The sequence below is a fragment of the Sardina pilchardus genome, chromosome 12 (genome assembly GCF_963854185.1).
Source record: "Sardina pilchardus chromosome 12, fSarPil1.1, whole genome shotgun sequence".
In the NCBI taxonomy this organism is placed as follows: Eukaryota; Metazoa; Chordata; class Actinopteri; order Clupeiformes; family Clupeidae; genus Sardina; species Sardina pilchardus.
In genome coordinates this window covers 926468-947656 of record NC_085005.1, presented here as the reverse complement: position 1 = coordinate 947656, position 21189 = coordinate 926468, and the positions used below count along the sequence as shown (strand labels likewise).

General features: G+C 42.1%; 1 protein-coding gene across 3 annotated transcripts in view; it reads right to left on the bottom strand.

Annotated features, from left to right (window-relative positions):
• ncoa1 (nuclear receptor coactivator 1) overlaps positions 1-21189 on the bottom strand; it is a 212631-nt gene that overhangs the window by 84854 nt on the left and 106588 nt on the right. For all 3 annotated transcript variants that reach the window (XM_062551011.1, XM_062551013.1, XM_062551012.1), the window contains 4 exons: positions 16001-16099; positions 13823-13963; positions 6001-6148; positions 4832-5855 (listed from right to left, as the gene is read on the bottom strand). In XM_062551011.1, the coding sequence (XP_062406995.1) occupies positions 4832-5855; positions 6001-6148; positions 13823-13963; positions 16001-16099 (1412 nt within the window). The remainder of the gene's footprint in view (positions 1-4831; positions 5856-6000; positions 6149-13822; positions 13964-16000; positions 16100-21189) is intronic.

Sequence of the window (21189 nt, the reverse complement as noted above, 5' to 3'; positions counted from 1 at the left end):
GTCAAATTAACAACTTTTCACTATATTTAGCGAGATTTCAGATTCCCCTAGTGACTTTTTTTTTTATAAGCCACTAGCGACAAAATAACTAGCCTACTTTTCAGGCATTCTCGAGACTCTAACGTTATGAATGTAGTCTATACCGTCCTTGAGTTCGGCTGTGCTGTGTGTGTGATCGTCCCTTGCCCCCTCCCTAGCTCACTGTATCTCCCAGCTGCTAGCTCTACGCAGTAAATGCGAGAAGTCTAGATTCTGGCCGCTCGAAAACTTAGCCGAGTTGAGCTCGGACAAAAGTAGGCCTATAACTTTCAAGAACTAGCGAGCATTGCAGATCTGTCAGCTAATCCTGTCCATCCCTATTTTCCGTTCTGCATTAAATTATTGACGCTTACACTGGTAATATATGACGCAAAATGAAAGTAAACAAAACAGATAAGATGGCGATCGCGCAGCTCAAGTTTCAGTGATGAAATGTGTGATTTTGTATCCACAAATGATGCGGGAACTGTACTGCTGAGAGTCACATAAGGTGAAGTTATAATCAACCTAAACAGTGCAAAGGCAAAGCAGATGCAGCAGTTGGGTTGGAAATGTCTGCTTTTCAGCCACTGGAGGCTCATTTTAGTGTAGGCTATGACAAGACAGTGGCCTATACAGAAGTGTAAAGTGTATCAATTAATATACAAGTATATTAAATCAAATATATTCAAATGAGACTCTAAAGTTGCCTAGGCCTATATGTTAACAGACTAGTGTGTCTGGCTAAAAACATTTAAGAGATATTAGCAGCCCTACCAGCATGTTGTCTTACATTTCAGTTAACTTATTTGCTGTTAATGCTGGGGGCTGATGGTAGACCAGCCTTTAATATTCTGGATTGAGTTACTAGCTGGAATTTGTATTGCCAACATGTTGCCTACTTGTTTTCAAGAGATTGTGGAAGTGCACTTCATTGTTGATCTTATTTATTTGTGGTTATCATTTTTACTTGAATAGGCCTACATTTATGCTTTCAATTTGAATATCTGTTAGGCCTATATATTTATTTTAATAGTTCAAAAGTAGCCTACAACAAATGTTAGAATTTCAATTTTTAAAGAATTGTTGAAAGGTGTTCCCAACACATTCCCAAAGTTATTACATGTGAAATAATCGTGTTACATAATCTTGATTTCAATATTGACCAAAATAATCGTGATTATTGTTTTTTCCATAATCGAGCAGCCCTATTCTGCGCTCAATAATCCACTCTGCGCTCATAAATGAGGCACAAATGTAACGCCATATTTTTGAAGGTGACCTTAGTGTGTGTGCGTTCGCTTGTGAGTTTGTATGTGAGGGTAATGGGTGTTTGTGTGTTCATCTGTGTGTGTTGTGACGGCTGCAGGCTGCAGACTGCAGGCCGTTCTTCCTGCTTGCATGCTCTCTGTGTGTCTTTCCCTCCTTGCAGGTAATTGCTAGCGTGGGCGTTGCTAAGCCATTCTCGTTAAGCTATTAACGCACAGGTGTATAAAGGATACTCCGTGCACTGCTGGAGGAGGCTGGGCTGCTTTTAGGACTTTTGGAGAGCTGCCGTCATGTCCTTTTGCACTCATACATTCACATCTCAGCACACATTCGCTACATGCACCTTTGCCGACATACTGATGCTCATTACTGATGAAGATTGTTTCTATTTATTTATTTAATAAATAAGTTAAATGTCGGTCCTCGTTTGGTTTGTCCTCCTTTTGTTTGGTTATGGCCTTTGAGCCAGGCCGTAACAGTGTGTGTTAATGTGCGTGTGTTCATCTATGTGTGTGTGTGTGTGCCTATGCCTGCTTGCCTGCATGTGTGTGTGTGTGTGTGTGTGTGTGTGTGTGTGTGTGTGTGTGTGTGTGTGTGTGTGTTTAAGTGTGGGTGTGAGTGTGTCTGTGTGTTTGTGCTGGTGTGTTTATGTGAGCGTAGCTAATATGGCCCCCCAAGGACGGAATTCCACGAAACTTAGCATACATTCATAGGGTGTCATAATGTTCCTACATTTTAAATTTCATGCAGTTTTGAAAATGTCAGACAGAGATACCTGCCATTACAACTCTCTTTTGCTTTTTCATTTTTAACTAGTTAGCACTATACCTCAAATGAGTGGCTATGGGATGGGCTGACAAGGCCCTTCATCAAGGTGCAACGTTGATGAAGGACCTTGGTCCGAAACGTTGTGCTAAATAAACGTTTGGGAGCTTCTATCAGTGTGCGGACCTTTATCATTTCTTTTCACTTCTTTTTGGTCCAGCACCTGTACTACTGAGATGCTACTACTGTGCGCATTCTCTTGTTTATGGGCTGACAAGGCCCCTTGACCTATATACGAAAAGGTTGGGCATCCTAGGCTATAAGGTTCTCGAGATCTTGACAGAAAACTGCCCGTCCCACGCTGCTTTCGGGGGTGGTCCTGTGCGGCAGGTGGGCGATGGATCAAAATGAAAAATAATGGTTCCGTGTCATCCTTGTAAGGCAACCAAGTGTTGATGCCGCCCGGTCTTACAGTGTTCCGGGCATCGCTGACACAAAATTACTGAAGGGAAAAAAAAACATTGGAAGAAAAAAAAACTGACTGAACTGTAATTTTTACTTTGATTTAGAAACAATTTCTCCAGCAATGTTTTTAGTTCTGAGTATTCATCTGATTCTCTCCATTTCCAATACTTGCACAAGAAAACGCCAAGGAATTATGATGTCAAACTGTTTTAAGCACACACACCAGTTTATCTATTTGATTACCCTCACCCAAAGTCCAAAACCTTGGAAATCGAAAAATATAAACTAAAAAGTGCAACTACCTCCATAGGGGGTGCTGAAAGAAAAATACTTTGTCTCAATTACGGTAATTAACAGAGCAATACTCCTAACAGATTCATGCATGTGCTAATAAAAACATGCAATATCTATCTATCTATACATACAGACGGTATCTCGTCATACTCATGGTTCCCGCCCCCAGTTACCGTGGTTACCATGCCTGAAACATCCCCGTGGGGGAAAATATTCGTTTCCACTGCATGCAATCTAACGGTGTGAGTACAGAAAACACCTTTAAAAAGATTAAATATTTCAACAAAGATCAATAAACGGCAAAACCACATTTGGACTGATAGTTATCTCTGTATCACCGAGGTTAAGAGTAACATTAAGTTCCCTCATTTGGGTAATTCCAGTTAAATAGCCAGAACTGTCTCGAGTACACTCATTGTAGAACTGGTGTCAATGGCCGGACTGAGTAGCTCCGGTTTAGCAAGCTAAGTCTCATGGCATAACACCACATACACATAAGTTGCATCTAAATGTATTCTCACATTAATGTACATTTCCTACAATGTCCGTGGGAATAGTTTTAATACGTAATGTGTACGTTGGTTATGTTAAACTGATGATATTAAAGTTAGCGAGTTAGCAACCTAATGAAGCTACCATCGAATATTAGCTTCCGAAGCTTGTCATCAAAATTGGGAAACTGAGAGTGAGTTAAGTTGTTAGCATACACTGGACAGTTAGGTAAACACAATTCCTTCACATCATTGTGTTCAGAAACAAGCAGAGCTGCATTTGAAAGTAAAACGAATATATAAAGTGTAACTGTTAGCTAGTTCGCCCATTCACTTTCACTGTGCGATGTTAGCATGTTTTCCCCCACAGAGGGGGCGGCAACCATAGATATATGGGCGGCAACCTTCTAACCGTCTGTATCTATTAATGCAAGGAACGTCTGTCTGTGTGTCACTCTGTCTGTCTGTCTGTCCGTTCCATGCATAATTCTCAAACTACTCATCCGACTGACCTACAATTTGGCACAAGTCTTGCTAATGGCATGCGTGAGTGCAGTGCAAAGTTTAGTTGCTTTTGGACAAAAAATGACAAAGATATCGTTAAATTAAGCAAAATACAATTCTACCGCTCTAGCCACTCTAACTCTAACCACTCCCCTTCTCACTCTCACTTACTCCAGCATAGAAAAAAAAGCCCATAATTTGCTGACAAACTCACGTGTTGCCATTCATGGAAATTACGGTGTCTCACTTCAACAACGGACCGCTTCAAGATTGTTGATCTTGGATAAACATGCTGAGTCCGACACACATGCACCCATGTTGGTAAGCAGGCTGTTAAAGTAACGTAACGTTGCATAGGGTACTCTACATCAACAACCGCGGTTGCCTACCACCCTAGCGGTTCTGTTGCCTGATCAGGGTGCTGATCTTGCAAGTTGCAATACAAACGTCGGTAGCATTCTATTAAAATTTGCATTTAAAACAGCCGCTCTTGACTCTATCTGGACATCGGCTATGGGCATAACATTCATTCAAACAGTTAATAGCACTGGCATGGCCATGGTCATGCGGTTAGCTTTATAGGCTAATTTCCCAACAACAGCAAAAACACATGGGTATGTAATGTGTCTAATATTGCCATTAGCTGCAACTGAAATGCCTTTCCCCTTCACTTTTTTACTTGCAAAGTGAGTAAAAAGCTCTACTAACTGCACGGGCCTGATTCTACATCATCGCCAATCTAACATGATCTACCTGCATCAACGTAATTGGTCAATACGTTTCTTGGAAAACATCGTTTGTACGGGCACTGCACTAGTATACCTAAAGCACTCTAAAGTAAGGTGGTTAGTGAGGTTGCAGTATTTTTGTATTTTTATGAAAACTAGCAACAATAAATACACATACATTAAAAGCACCAAGAGCCACTAAATAGAAATTACATTAGATTAGATGCAACATCTGCAAACCAACATTAGCAGCACTATGTCAGACCTGTTTATATATATGTGTACACTGTGTCATACCGAGCTACTGGTCTTCTCACTCTCTTTTGGGGAGTTAATGGCTGTGTTTGCAGCACATGCACTCTCTGCTCCTCCATTTCCTTTCTTCTCTGCTTTCACACGTACTGTTTGCAGACTGAGAGCAGCTGGTGGGGGCAGGTCTCCCAGGTCCTTCTCATCTGTGTCGAGGAGGAAGCGCAACAATTGGTGGTCTTGAGGCTCCCTGGAGCCACAATTAGGGAGAGTTGCCAGACTAGGGCTGACTGGAGGCTCTTTCTTGATGTCAAGCTCCTTCCTGTTGGCATCAGCCTGTTCCACGGGGCTATTATCTTGTAGAAGACTATGCAAAATTTTGTGCCGCTCCGTCAGTGTACTGTGTGAGGCAGGACACTGGACAGATAGAGGTGGGAGATGAGAAGGCTCTTGATTAGCTGCCTGGCTACTTGAGAGCAACACTCCCCCATCCAGCAACTGATTGAGTTTCAGGTTGCACAGCCCAGCTACTTTGGAGCCACCATCCCCAATCTGTGCCTCCTCCATGGGTTTTCCTGGTGGTATACAAATCGGCGAGCTAGTAGGGGTGAGTGTTTGTCTTGCAGGAAGGGAGAAGCTTATGGTGGTGCCTGTTTCTTCTCCACCTATCTGCTGGCCAGCAAGCACAATTGCTGGAGAGTGCAGGCCGCCTGGTCCACAAGAAAGTGGGGAGAAAGGGTGCCCTCCAGGCACATGAGGGCTGCCCAGACCAGGGCTCCCTTGTGGAGGTCTGGGAGACATGAAAGAGGTAGGGGTCACTGTGAGGGGACTGTTCAATGGAGAGGGGCTGCTGACCTGTTGCAGGCCAAGACTTGGGGTCAGGTACCCTCCATGGGTAGTGGGTGTGGCTAGGCCTGTATTGAAACTGTTGCCATTGTTCAGATGTAGGGTGTTGACAATTTCACTGGCTGTTTGGATAGCAGGGGAGCAACAAAAAGACTGGCTGGAACTGCTGAGGGATGGTGGGAGGCGAGGGGTAGAGTTTTCCTGAGAGCAAGCAGTGTTGTGTTCCCTGAAGGAGAAATAAAACATATGAGTATGGGGCCTTTACTTTACTTCTCCATCCCAGAGAGAGGCCCTGAAATTGTGGCATCCTTAAAAATACAACACTAGGCTTTATTTGAACATTTTAATTTGATCTGTATTTTGCATTTTACCTGTCAATAGTGTGGATGCCCATGATGAAGGGCTGTACATCAGGATTAGGAGGGCAGCAAAACTTGCAACGCGTCTGGGCACTGAGAGCAGTTCCATCACTGAGTATGAAGTGGTACAGTGGACTGATGGCTGTACCATGGGTCATCACTACCAGGAGACAAATAACTGTAATCAATCCTACTAAAACGCCTAAAAGAAAACAAACTGAGGGTAGGGACAGACTTCTGTCACAAAGCAGAAAGGTGAAAATTAATGAATGTACAGAAGCTCTGTCACAGCCTGAGCCATGACGTGCTCACACAGAGTGCCGCAGGCCAAACGCTGGCACTAATAGTAAATCTGTCCTGCCACTATTCTCTGTGTCATATCACTTTGGGCAGCCGTGGTGTACTGGCTTTGGGCTTGTGACCGGAGGGTTGCCGGTTCGATCCCCGACCAGTCCACCACAGCTGAAGTGCCCTTGAGCAAGGCACCTAACCCCTCACTGCTCCCTGAGCGCCGCTGGTTGGGCAGGCAGCTCACTGCTCTGGGTTAGTGTGTGATTCACCTCACTGTGTGTGTGCTGTGTATGCTAACTAATTCGGTTAAATTGGGTTAAATGCAGAGAAACTAATTTCCCCCCTGGGATCAAAAAAGTATATATTCTATTCTATTCTATTCTATTCTGTCATTACCGTTTGCTTTGTTCTATTCCTGCTTCACTGTCCATCATGTAATTCAAAACCATTTGCAATAAATGAGTTACCAGCTAACATGCAATGCTGTTTCAGGTGCAGGGAAAGGCCTACCGGCATTTTTAAGCAGCAAATATTTGTGCATGACTTCCCATTCATATTACACACACTATATTCATTGTCATGTTCATCTCCCATCTGTACTAATTTTACTGAACATGTCCACACTGGCTGTCAACAAACGTTTCATTTATTTGTTAAACTTTGTCATTACAATTCTGTAGACCATTAAACTCACCACTGTCCCGAACTCCGGTTCAACTTTATGGTTTCAAGGGGCGAATCTGAGGAGATTGTACCACTAGGTTAAGGTAGAAGGGTTTCGCAGATGATTGGTGGTGGGAAATATTATTGCAGGGGAGTTTTTATGTTTATCACTAATATGGGATTTTTATCTCTACAAATGTTGTTTGTGGGGGAAACATTTTGTAAGCATTTGTATATGTTCTGTTTGATTGCTTGGTTTATTAGTTGGTTACTATTTTGTGTTAACAGATTTTTGTTAGCAATGGGGCAATGCAGTGGGTGGGGCTACAGCTAGCCTAAGGCTGTATTAGGCTTTGGCCTCAGTTGCAGGAAGTCTATGCAGAAAGAAATGTAAGAGAATTGTCGGATGGTAAGTGTGGCAATTGAGACATACAGTGGGTACGAGTTGAGAATGGACGTTTTGTCGGGGCAATCCCGCAGAGATCCCATAGGCTGTCAAGCCGAGTTTTTTCGAGGCTACGGCAATGTACCCAAACAACCACCAGGTGGCAGAAAGTTTCAACCCGAAGACTCAAGACTTAGATTAGGTACCCTAAAGCAGTGTTTTTCAACCTTTTTTGAGCCAAGGCACACTTTTTTCATTGAAAAAATCCTGAGGCACACCACCAGCCGAAAATGTTAAATAAAATGAAATTTTATGGAAAATTAAATTAAATAAAAATCTGTAGCCCGCATTAATGATATCAAGTCATTCTTGTCAAAGTGTCCTGAATAGGAATCAAATGAACACAAAGAAAATTATTTCTATTCACTCTTTTTTTAGACCACTTAGATGAAATTGGATAATTTCCCACGGCACACCTAGCAATGTGTCACGGCACACTAGTGTGCCACGGCACAGTGGTTGAAAAACACTGCCCTAAAGCATTTAATGATTAATGTAAGAGAAGGGGTTACAAGACCGCATATCCGTCAATATAGTCGTCTCTAATCTCATTTAATAATTAAAATGAAGGTGATGATTGGAGAAATTAAGATGTTTCAATATATGGTTTTAGAAAATAGCCTAGGCCTACAGTAGGCCTATCAGAAGGAAATAGCCTTCAGTTCAACCTGAAAGACTCGATAGGCAACCTTTAGATTAATTCATGTAATGATTAATGTAAGAGAAGTGGTTTATAATAGGCTATTTTAAAACGGAGGCATGCGTTCTGTGATTAGGAGCCTGACCCGACTGAACCAAGAGGAGTGATGAAAAATCTCGGCCCAACACCGGTGTTACGGATCTCAATGGGATCCATGTTAACTGGGGATAAACAATAAGCACGTCATCACGAGCAGGCGTTGTACCTTATTTACTGCAGATGTGACTCTGATCCGACAAATAGTCAATCATAAAACCAAGCCTACTTCTGCGCAATACAGAAGTCTGCGCGAATATATACATGGTAAATTTGGGAGAGTGCAGCCTGCAGCTCATACTGACTTGGGGAGAGAGATGGCTCGCTTCGGTAGGCCTAGTGCCTATACTTATAATATTGAATGGTTGCATTAAAGTGTGAAAGGTTAAGGTGTGAAAGGTTAAAATTACAATAAACAGGAGTTCTGGGAAAAACACCAATGTTATCACCCGGATTAGAACCAACGCCACGCAGATCACAGCGTACGCATGCGAGGCGGACATGTTACCAGGAGCGCCACCACAAGCATAGAAAACATGCAAAAATTAGACCACTACCAACTCGTTGTTGGCTACATCGTTTAAATGTGTGCAATGCAGTAGCCTAAAGGCCCGTACACACCAAGTCCGATTTTTCGGACGAAATATTCGCACGAAATTACGCAGGCTATTAAACACATGTATTCTAGGGAGTTTTTCCTTGCCCCTGTTGCTCATGGGCTCTCTTTGAAGGTTTGACGCTCTGTGAAGCGCCTTGAGACATGTGTAATGTTTTGGCGCTCTATAAATAAAATTGAATTGAATTGGATTCCAATTAGTATGTACACACCGAGGACGAAGTTCGTTGCGAGGAAAAAAACTTTCGGAACGGTCTTGTTTGATGCGAAATTTCGCCTGCGAAAAAGAGCTCCTGACCAATCAAATAATGATTTCGCAGGGTTCCATTAAAGGGATAGTTCGGGTTTTAGGGACGCTGTCGGGGGGTAAGTCAGTGCTGATGCACAACGTTGCTGACAGGGAACCCATATAACTTCGTGTCTTAAAACCCGAACTATCCCTTTAAGGACGACGAGCAGAAAAGGCTGACCGAATGGGTGATCTTGCTGCCCGCGATGACTAGGCCATAACACAAAGAGTTTAGGCTACTTTACAGCAAATCTCCCAGATGTTCAAGAGTGCAAACTCCTCACAGGCAGCTTTCCCCACTTCTTACCACCGTCCCATAATTTCACACTCAACCAAAAGTAATGAATAAATCCTACTACAGCAGTTAACAGAGTTGCGCACTGTAGGCTACACATTTGTATGGAGAACATATATCATCAATTCACGGAAATTTACGTTTTTGGAATAGGCCATTGCGTAGGCATCTGAACCCATAGATGTTCTTCGTGATAAGATAACCTATTATACTTTTACATAGCTCGTAATTTTGCCTTGTTGCCTGGTGCGTTAACTGACGTAGCCCAATGTGGAACTTTGAAAACCTTTCTGTGGACCTTATAAAGGTAAGATACTAACTAGGCTACTTAGTTTTTGCTGTGTGTTGATCATCGCCATAAGATGCTCAATTTTACTTGTAGCAGATGCTCTACACTGTAAGATGTTAGGCTATGCCATCTGCTTCATAACAGATAACTTTTGATGTAGGTCTACTGTAGCTCCATGCATGCGTGTGCAATGGTTTCGTGCATGTACATGCTATGGCCTGTGGACGTTTTATAACGTGTTGGCATTACAATTTGTCTTGTAACATTGTAAATAAGGCCTAGCATACCCTACAAGACATTAAGCTAGGCCTACTACACCAGTCCGCCCAAATAGCATAACAATCCAATATGCAGGAGCTAAAGGTGGTGGTGGTGGTGGTGGGTGTGGGTGGGTGTGTGTGTGTGTGTGTGTGTGTGTGTGTGTGTGTGTGTCACCCATCAAACAACCTCTCCCCCGGAAAATATGTATTAATACTGGACAATAATATTAGCCCGTTTCTCGGTTTTAGGTTCGTGCATTGCATCCACATGCAATCAATAATTTAATACAACAATAAAGTCTAACAGTGACCTACTCATTTGGACAACGTTACACAGCCCTATAAAGGCTAAGTTACCTTGTTCTAGCGTACAGTTACGTCTGGCTTTAGCTAGTCAATTCCGGCAAGCACACTAATTGTCTACCTGTTTTGTCCATCTGGAATAGGCGTAACTCTAGCTTTGCTTTCCATCCTTTCTGTTTTCGTTGTTGCGATATAATATCCATGATGAGTATTGAGTTGTGATTTAGCTTCACATTGTGTAGCCTACTGATAACGCTAGCCGAGTAAAAAAATTGTTGCACGCCTGCGTGCGTAATTTCTCCTGCTTAAACAAAATGTGTGCGCATGGATGTAACTCTGCATTAAGTTAATTTTGATAACGTGTTGACTATCTTCAGGCCTACTTAATATAGAAAATTGTAAATAACCTGATGGCATGCAGCTAATGGGATACTGTGCATAGTTGGTAAAGTATGGTCGGCCAATATGGTGTGAATACACACGGGACATTTTCTCCCGTTGATGAGTAGCCTCATGGTACGCTCAGTGCATACAGACGCACACCTGCAGGCAGGTGTCTCTGTGTGTGTCTCTGTGTGTGTGTGTGTGTGTGTGTGTACTAATGAACCCAACCAACGTTGTGGTTCGACTGCACAGGTACAATAGCACAACATAGATGGGAAGGATGGCCGTATAAACTTTCATTTCCCCAGCACTAATCTAGATGATTTTACGAGTTCTCCCTACTTACTGAAATTCGCTGCGTGACGTGAGCACGAAATAGAATGCGAAATATTAAAATAATCGCATCGGACTCGGTGTGTACACTTTGAGTGCGAAAATTTCGATTTTAGACCCATAGCCTACAGCGAGGCAATTTTTTCAGCACTTGATTTCGTCTTTGGAAGAGTTGGACTCTCCCTTCTTACACCATCAAGATAATCCAATGCAGCGTTGTTGTGTTTGCGGGAAACATGTATCTCTATGAAAGGCTTCTATCCCAAATTAAGATGGCAACATTGCCCATGAGTGATCTAATCCTTCCAGGATTGCATTTGATTGGTAGCATATTGGTAGCGTGCTAGTCTCCCTATCCCTCACATCGGAGAGGCGCAGGTTCTTATCTACAGAGTGGGGTTTCTTGCCAAAGGCTCATGTTGCCTTTTGTTTATGGACAGTCAAAAAAAAAGGTTTAGTTAGGCCTATATCGTTTTATTTGTCATGGACACAAAGTAAGGGTACATCTTCATTGCACAGAAGTAGGTTCCACGTTAACGTTACCATTTCTAGAATCGGAGTCACATCTGCAGTAAATTAGGTAAAACTGCCTGCCTGTGATGAAGTACTAATTGTTTATCCCCAGGTAACAGGATCCCATCGAGATCCATAACCCCGAGATCCATAACACCAGTTCGGGTTTGGGCAGAGAATCTAAGCTCTAAACTGAAAGGGTGGCTAGTTCTAATTCATTCCCCAAATTCACTTCTATTCATTTAATAGGCCTACAGTATGTTGGACATTTTTCAGCGCGCAGCCAAAATGATCACGGACCTGGAACAAAGACGAAGCCTAATCTGGTTTCAATAACAAGCCTAGTAGCCAGGATTTTATGCCGCATTTTACAGGCATACCTTGGGAGGGAGAAGCATCTTGTACCTTGGAGGGAGGGAGAGAGAGAGAGAGCAATAGGCTATGCTGAGCAGGCATGGCGCGAGAAGTAATTAAAAATTATATGAAAGATGTTCTTAGTCTTGCAAATTTTGTATATTTGCGATGTCTGCTGCAAATAACTATTTTTTCTAAATTTTAATTGAACTTTTATGTGAATTCGTGGTTCAGCATTCACACACACATTTTCTCACACAACAACACACATGCAGGCGAATTCGAACATTCTGAAACGCGCATATGCGATCAAACATGATTGCGCATTCTTCCACGAGTTGCCTAAACAGCCAGCCTACTGCTCTGCCTCACAAATCAAACAAATAATACAGTAGGCCTAGCCTACTAAAAGATGCAAGTTTGAACATTTGCACATCGCACCATCCCGATGCAGCAACCCGCAATTGAGCAGGTTTATTTCCAATTTCTGAAGGATCTCTTTTGCATGCAGGTCAAGTACAACCATTGCAGCAAAGAGTACCTCATGGAAACCATGGTGCTGAAACAGTATCTCTGAGTTCTTTATCCAGAGGTGAAGACCTGTGCCAAAAAGCACAACCCAGCAACTGCAGCTAAGGCAGCCAGACTGGTGGAGAACGTTGTGGTAGCAGGCTGCAGGAGATACTGTTACGCTGGAGTGCTGGACAGACAAGCCCAGGGCAAGTCTGATGGTGCTGATAGAGGAGTTGGTTTTGAAGCTACCCCTACCCACAATAGAAACACACTGCCCCTCCCCCTATGTAATGGCAGGCTCCAAGGCATGTCATGTCTCAATTGTGCGAGGTAAGGTCAAAAGAGCCCTTCTTGCCAGCTCAGAAAATCTAAGTACATCCACTTGTGCTATGTTCCCAACTCCTTCTCAGCCTTCAAGACCCAGCAAGACCCTATTATCATCAACCTCAATGGCAAGCTGGTCACAGCTCTCATAGACACAGGTACGAGTGCATAAGGACCCGTACCAGCAGATACAAGGATAGTTTCTACCTACAAGTCATCCGGATGCTGAACTGTCCTTGGAAATCCTCATATAATGGCACTTAGTTTTGTTTGTTTGTTTGTTTTTCCCTCCTCTTTTCATCCTTTTCTATAGTATCTATTTATTATTTACTTTATTTTATTTATTCTTGAATGAATGGACACTTGAGCACAATGAATTTCAATGTTTATAAATGTGTATTTATGAGTGAATGACAATAAACTCAAGTTCAAGTTGAACTTGAACTTGAAAAATAGGGCGAAAATAGGTGAACCACCAGGCCAGCACTAAACTCTGAGTGTGGTAAACAAAATCGGATATTTCAGAAGTAAAAGCTCCGGTAAGAACAACACCAGATTTTGTTCACACCTATGGCTACTGAAAAATGTAAGGTTAATTTATCAAATGTTATTTTGAGGTATTGAAAAACATCGCTGTTTTAGAATTTTCAAACGAAAGGGGCGATAATTGGTGTCATTACAATAACTGATTTTTGTTAGCAATGTGGCAATCCAGTGGGAGCTACAGCTACTGTAGCCTTAAGATGGGTCCACATTGTACGCCACATGCGCTACGCTCGCTGCTAGGTTGCTCATGGTTGAGGTAATGTCCCAAAGACTTTTGTTGTGCTTGCCACTGAGCTCATAGCTATGATTTACACCACGGTCAAAATTAAACATGGTTGAACTTAACAATAATGGGTGTCACAGCACAACACTGTCGTATGTGCATACAATGTGAACCACTCAGTTGCGGGAAGTCTGTGCAAAGAGAACTGTAAGAGAAGTGGCGGATGGTAGTGTGCAGGGTCTATTGAGTTGCCTGGCAACTTGATGCCTATTCATCTTTTTTGTTTGAACAGTTTTTGTTTAGCATGTTTTGCTCATCTTGACACTGTAAATATTTACACATATCAGAAAAATATATTCTAAAAAAGGGGAAAAAAAAATAAACAAGAACATTTTCCCTGCCACAAGCCCATAGAAATGTGAATATTTAAGAAATAATGAAGATATTTTGTCCTTACCCTCATGAAGGAGCTTCTTGGCATGGGAGGGCTCCTTGCCCTGGGGCTGGAAAAAGGCATAGATGCATTTCCTGACCAGGTCCTCCCAACCTGGCCGACCAGTGGCTCTTAGAGCACTCGTCTCTATGGAGATTATTTTCCCTGTAGTACATGTAAGCGATCAGAGTAACAGCATTGCTAATATGCTGAAAATATGTTGATACTATAGTTTATATTATCAGTATCACATTTTGGTGATTTGCAGTTTAATAAAAACATATCAATTAAACTTTCATAAACTGTCAGAATATATATATATTTTTTTACATATTATTCAACAAAGCACAAATTGAATGAAAAACATATTCAAAAGTATATGTGTAAAATCATTCAACAACAAAAACAGTTTTCAGTGGAGTACCCTGTTATCTGACATATGGTATGCAACCACAAGATTGTGTAAATTGGTTATCATTAGCCCACTCTACACATCCAAAAACGTATAGCTCAGTAATGTTTGAATTGCATGCAATTTCTGCTCTATTTAAATGCTGCATGTTTTGGATGAGGTTTAAGGCTGAGGGCTAAGATGGCCCCTTTAGATGCAGAAAGCACAAGCTGAATGTTCACCAAGGTGTAACACTGTCTGATAAATCACAACCAATTTGAAGTTACAGAGATTTTGTGTTTGGCCTTTTGTTTTTTAACAACTTCAGCCAAAGATTTTCAAAAACTCTGGTTTGAGTGTTTGCCACACAGTGAAATTAAATTCATTGTATTTTCTTTCTTTAGCTTTCATTAATTTCAAGTTAATGCTATGTTTTCCCTGTTGGACACTATTTAGGTTGCACTTAAGTGTATTTTTGTGTTGTCTTACCCTGCCATTTTAGACTCGATAAATGACATTATGACTGCTGTTTATATTCCAACCTAAGTGGACAACTACATAACACTGATGCACTGTATGGCACTCTCAGTAGGCACCCAATGTAACAACCTGGATGCAACTTTAATAATGACAGAGGATTTCAGTCATACTCAAAAAAGTGATGGCAAATATTTACTAGCTCACTATCACATGTAGCACCAGAGGGAGAGGACACTTGGTCATTGCTACACTTTATTCAAATGATACAAAGCTCAACCACTTCCCACATTCAGCAAAGGCTGCAATATGACTCATGCATAGAAACAAACAAAACATGGGCAGTCTGAGGTCATGATCCAGGATGCACTGAGCATTGTGGACTGGGATGTGTTAAGATGCAGCTCTGATAATATCAATGTGTCTATGGAAGCAGTAGTGGGATTTATTGGAAAGCTAGTGGAAAACATTGTCCCAAAAAATCACACATAGGCCTACCCAAACCAAAAGCCATAGGTTACTCATTCCATCTGCAATGCCCTAAATAAACACATTACTACATACTGTACAACTTGGGGCTTGCATTTGGGAGCATGGAGCTGCCTCATACTATCTATGGAAGTTGGTGAAAAAAACATGCAACAGTATGGGAAAAAAAGCTGTTCTGCGAAGACTGAAAAAATGTGGGTACACCTACATTATGTGTCGGTGCACCTAAACTAAAACTAAAAGTTTAGTCTGGTGTGACAGAATTGCATTTTTCTGAAAGCTCAACTTCAACTACAATGTGCGGGCCCAAGGTTTTGTTGAAGTATTACTAAACTGTCGCTGCTGCAGCTGAGCAACGCTTTAACAACACTTTGATAACATTTCCGGAAAGGTACGGACTCGATTAAATTCATTCTGGACTCTCTATCCGACCACATAAAGACCTGGGGATACTTCGGTTTGGCTTTAGGGACCCTCTACTCACTACCACGTAAGTGTAATGTTGTTTGGAACAGTAGAAGAGGTATAAAAATAGCGTTTTGTAGCGACGAAAGGACATGCCCCGGTCACTTCCAGGCTAACAAGTTTTTGGCTAAAAACGGTAAAATTGAACTCTCTCAAAACACATCCGAATGACATGATGTGATGTCAACTCAACGTATGTACTCCCAATCATCCCTAAATTGATCTAAAGTGCATTTTACTCCGGATAATTCCTTTAATGCAATCACTCGTAGTTCACCAGTGGAAAAGAAGGCATCTAATCCCCTATCCTAGGCTTTTGCTGAAGATTAGTTAATTTCTGACAGGTGTAAGACATCAGAGTAAACTTTCAAGTGGGCTACCTGTTGGGTCTTGCTTTGTGATGAAGGACTCTGTAACAACAGGGGCCTGTTGTGGACGGGGTGCTCGACAAGCAACACAGATGAGGCAGCTCTGCAGATCTGTGCAAAAGAAAAAAAAAACAAAACAGCTTAAGTTTAATGGGTAACCACTTGTTGAGTCCAAATAGTGGAAGCATTTGAATACTCACATTGGCCGCGTTTCACAGATTCGTTAAAGAGCTCTTAAGTGCTAAGAACTTCTTGGGAGCATTCTTAGAACGTTCTTAGAGCGCTCCTAAGAAGTTCTTAGCACTTACAGTAGGTATTGAAATGTGATGGCCGTTTCTCTCACGCTTTGCATGATCCACGCCCTGCGTGAAATGTATTACAACTGTATTACAACTTACCGCCACGAGGTGGCAGTACAGTCCGCGGTAGCACTTTAGCGTTTTAGGACTCCTAATTTCTTTCACTAAAAGTAATTCACAAGGCATAGCCTATGACAGCTTAAAATAATTTGAGAAGACTCCTAACTCACTAAGACATATTTACAAACCACTTTTAGTGGCATTTCACGTCGCGATGTAGTGAAATGTAGGCCTACGTGCGGTTACAGCTGTCATGCGAGGGAATAATCGCATTGCAACTAAAGCCTACCTTACATTGCCAGATTTGGAAAAGATTTTTGAAAGACTACAGTCTCAGACCCTCTCACATCTAAAGACAATTCATTGAGTTTTTAGTCACAGACTAGTCACAGGCCAGTCTCAGATTAGGATTTTGCAAAGACTGTGGGTCACTATTTATAAGACTGCTGCTAGATTCCTTCAAATTATTTCCATCGCGCACTAGGCTACACGTCATCATCAACAGGAACTCACGTGATAGCCTACTCAAATCAAAGTCATTTTTTCGCGTTTCAGCAGCATTATTTCATGTGTGACATCCCTAACAGATATAGCGCTGTTCTGTCACGTAGAATAATTAGACTAATAATTTGAAATGAAATAACAAAAAATCATATAAGCTACAGCTGTTGCCTATTTTGCCCTTTCCTGTTTCGTGTTGGAGCTAGGTCACGATTGGTCTTTAATGTTCACGTCACTATTTGCATGAGCCACGACTGAAAAGACTTCCGATAATATCAAACATGTTTGATATTGTCGTAACGGCAAAACTAGAAAAAGACTGACTCCGACGGACTTAAAACCGCTAAGATTGGCACCTTACACTAAACGATTTAGATGACGGGAGCGCGCCGAGATTCTAGTACAACTGCCAAGATTTCCGCCCGATTTTGGAAATTTAGTCGCCGACTGTTAAAATAGACCAAAATCGTGCAATGTAAGCCAGCCTTTAGGGATACAATAACGCCACCGACAATCAAAACCACCACTGCATGTAAACTAAATGTAACGTCTCATTGTATGCCTAAATTAAATTAAATTGTTTCTGCTCTTTACGAATGTAGGCTACGTGCTTTCATACAGATTCAATCAAAGCATCTGGCAAAGAAACTGCACCTTTTCGTGTCTGCAATTGAGTAGCTCAATGGGTAGCGTTGCACTCTTTCACATGAGGATTCGAGGTTCGCGTCTCACTTGAAGTGTTCTTGCACGGTGTAGTGCAATGTAGTAGAAACGTAACGTTAATTGTCATCATCAAACAGTGAGAGAAAACGCCAATGAGGAATACTAAAGCCAATTTATGTAGCCTATTTGTCTAATTCTCTGCACAGCACTGTCTAAGCATTCAGCATTCACTGTTCTGGGCTGCGTTTCTAGATAACCTTGTATGCTAATTTGCATCGCAACCTTGAAAGTTCCCTGGATTTGGTGTTTCTAGAAAAAGTAGTTCAACCTCTCAAACTCTCAATTGCAAACAACGTAGGCTACCTTGGGAGTTGCGGTTGGTGATGTCGTCAGTGTAAGGAGCGCCTAACCAAAAATCACAAGCGCCCAACCAAAAATCACTATGTTGATGTTTTTCTCGTGACTCATTGATTGCGCTTTACTGCAGGCTAATAGGCCTATAAATTAAAAGACTGACTCCCCTGTTGGGCTCATTCTTGCTACTTGTGTTACCTTGCGTTAATTTGCGTGTTGGCTTGAGTTTTGGTGAGCTTCTATTATGGAATGTACAAACCCACATTTCATGCATACCAGTCCTTAGTGCAGTGGCTAAAGCAGGTGACTTGTTATCGAATCATTGCAGGTTCTAATACCGTAGGCTATGCAATCATCATGATTTTGTTTCTGATTACAGTGAAATGTGGAATAACCTTGTAATGCCGTGGAGCTATTATTTAAACTGATGTCGTGTTCCTGGCCACTCGATGTAAAGTAATTAAATATATTTAGGGTCTAATCCATTATTATGTGTGGCATGCCTCCTTTTACTCAAAAGTGACATGGAAGGGCGAGATGCGAACCTTGGCCGCCCACGCAATGTACTGACGCGAAACAGGTGAACCACTGTGCTTTCGCTTCCGTAGTCTACCGAAGGGAGCTATCTTTCCCAAAATCAGTAAGAGCTGCAGGCTGCACTCTCCCAAATCAACACGAACTTAGGGCTGTGGAGCAATAACTGGTCTTCAACTGATCGCAGAAATAAGGTTCGTTTTTGTAAATTGCATTATGGACACGTCAATATATAAAGCCTAATATTATGTTCGCGCAGACTTCTGTATCGCGCAGAAGTAGGCTTGTGGTTTTATGATTGACTATTTGTCGAATCAGAGTCACATCTGCAGTAAATTAAATAAAACTGCCTGCTAGTGATGATGTGCTATTTGTTTATCTATGGTTTATCCTTGAATTTTCAATAAAGTATCTACAGTATCTATCTATCTATCCTCAGTTAACATGATCCCATCGAGATTCGTAAAACCGACATTCCTAACCCTGCTCACAAGTGCTACCTGGTGGTTGTTTGGGTCATTGCAGCTTCACTAGGGAAAAATCAATAAAATAAGCGTGATTCACACGAGAGGTCTCGTGAGGATCTCACGTGAAGCCGGCCAATTGAATCCAACACCTACTGTAACTGTGCGTTCAGACCAAGAGCGACTTGAGCTTCCAAAATCGCTCTGGACGCCCTGTAAAGGACGCCGTGGGAAGCTTGGATGCTTTGGCCGCTCTGACGTAGTAGCATTCTATGTTCGTTGCTGGTCGTTTGGTCGCTGAACCGCGTCATAGCTCATTACCATAAAGTTAAACCACTTTCGACTTTCTCTAGTCGCTCAAGACGCCCAAAACGTGACGCCGACGGATTGGTCGCTGCTGGCAGCTGAGAGAAGCCAGCTTTCATTGAAAATGAATGACTTCCGGAATCTTTGGAAGCTCAAGTCGCCGGCGGTGTGAACGCACAGTAAGAGCTTCTTAACGATTCTGGGAAATGCGGCCAATGATGTTTCAACTATGACTGGATGTAACTGTTCATTAAAGAGACCCTATGCAACTTTTTCATAGTCATAAAATCGCTCAGAAATCGTTGTTTTGCTTGACTGACCAGTTTCATCGAAAACAGTAATATTTCCTCCCGCCCCCAGTGTCCCTATTGCAACATTGCAGTTTCTGCAGGAGACAATCGTCTCCTGTTTACATCTGGAAGTCTGAGACGCGTAAGGAACAAGAATAACCACGCTTGCAATACATATATTTATATGTAGCCTATATATGTATAAATATACATGCTAAAGCTGTCAGGGAAACTCTGCAGAAAAATATGCAAGCATAAAACGAGCGAAAACGAAAAACGAAACCGAAACCAGAGATGAAATCGCCAATCCTGCATAGTTCCTCTTTAACACTAGAAGCGCCGTGCCGTTTTGACCCACTTATACCTAGAAGCGCTGTGCCCCGGTCATTTGACCGCTTTGACCACCTACTAGAAGCGCCGTGCTGGTGTGAACTACTTAAAGCGCGACGAGGCGGTCAAAAGACAGCTGAGTCCTTAGAATGGGAGGCTGTTACTTACACAAAATGATAGCTAGATGGCGCTTCGTGCACAAATCAAATAGTTTGGTCATAAATTCAGTTTGCACTAAGCCATGTGTCATTCGTGTCAGACCATGTTGTTGATAGTCTGTGGTTGTTTCATTATGACATACAGCACGTTTGAGTCATCTGTACATTTATTTGTGTTGATTTGTGTTGTTTGAGGTAAAAACTCTGGAAGAGTACTTGAACAAACCTTATGCAAAGTTGACTTTCAACTTTTTCATAGTATTTCATTTTTCAAAAATGATCGGACCTGGAACAAAGAGCCTAACAGTCTGGTTTCAATTACACAGTAGCCAGGATTTCATGCCGCATTTTACAGGCTACCGTGGCTACTTTCTAAAACAATTTTCATTCATTTAGGGAGAAGCATCTTATAGGGTCTAGCTACCTCGGAGGGAGGGAGATAGAGAGAGCTATGCTGAGCAGGCATAGGCGCGAGAAGTAGCCTAATTAAAAATGATGAGTGAAAGGTGTTCTCCGTTTTGCGAATGTGTAGGTTATGTTTGCGATGTCTGCTGAAAAAAAGCTATAGGCCTATTGTTTCTACAATTTAAGCTAACTTCTATGTGAATTTGAGATTCAGGATTGAGACACACATTTTAACATATCAGTAGAGCAGAGCTGTAGCCCACTGGTTAGAGCATAGGCCTCAAAACCCAAGGGTTGCTGGTTTGATCCCCGACTTGTTCATGGCTGAAGTTCTTTTGAGCAAGGCATCAATAAAGATTATTCTAGTCTATTCTTTTCTATTCACACAACTACACACACGCTGGCGAATTCGAACATTCTGAAACGCGCATATGCGATGAAACATGATTGCGCATTCTTCCACGAGTTGCCTAAACAGCCAGCCTACAGCCTATGCAGGGGACATAGAGAGGGGGTGGGGGTGGGGAGGCAGTTAATTGTCCTCCGCAGTGATGTCTGTAGCCTAAGTAGCCTAGACGAGTGTATGGGGGAGGGGGAATGATCGGTTTCAAATAGGCTATGTTTGCAATGGATAGTGTGTCATGTATAGACCCCGAAGCCATTTGCTTTGAGAATAACGGCTGGCTGATGAAGTTGTTGGCTGGCTAGCTGGCTCAGCCAAAACCTAAACGCTGCTGCAGCCGCCAAAGTTTTCATGACTGATAATGGCTTTAGTTGCCAATTCATGTCTACAGATGTCTATATTTGACTAGATCTCAACACACAATGTTATTGTAT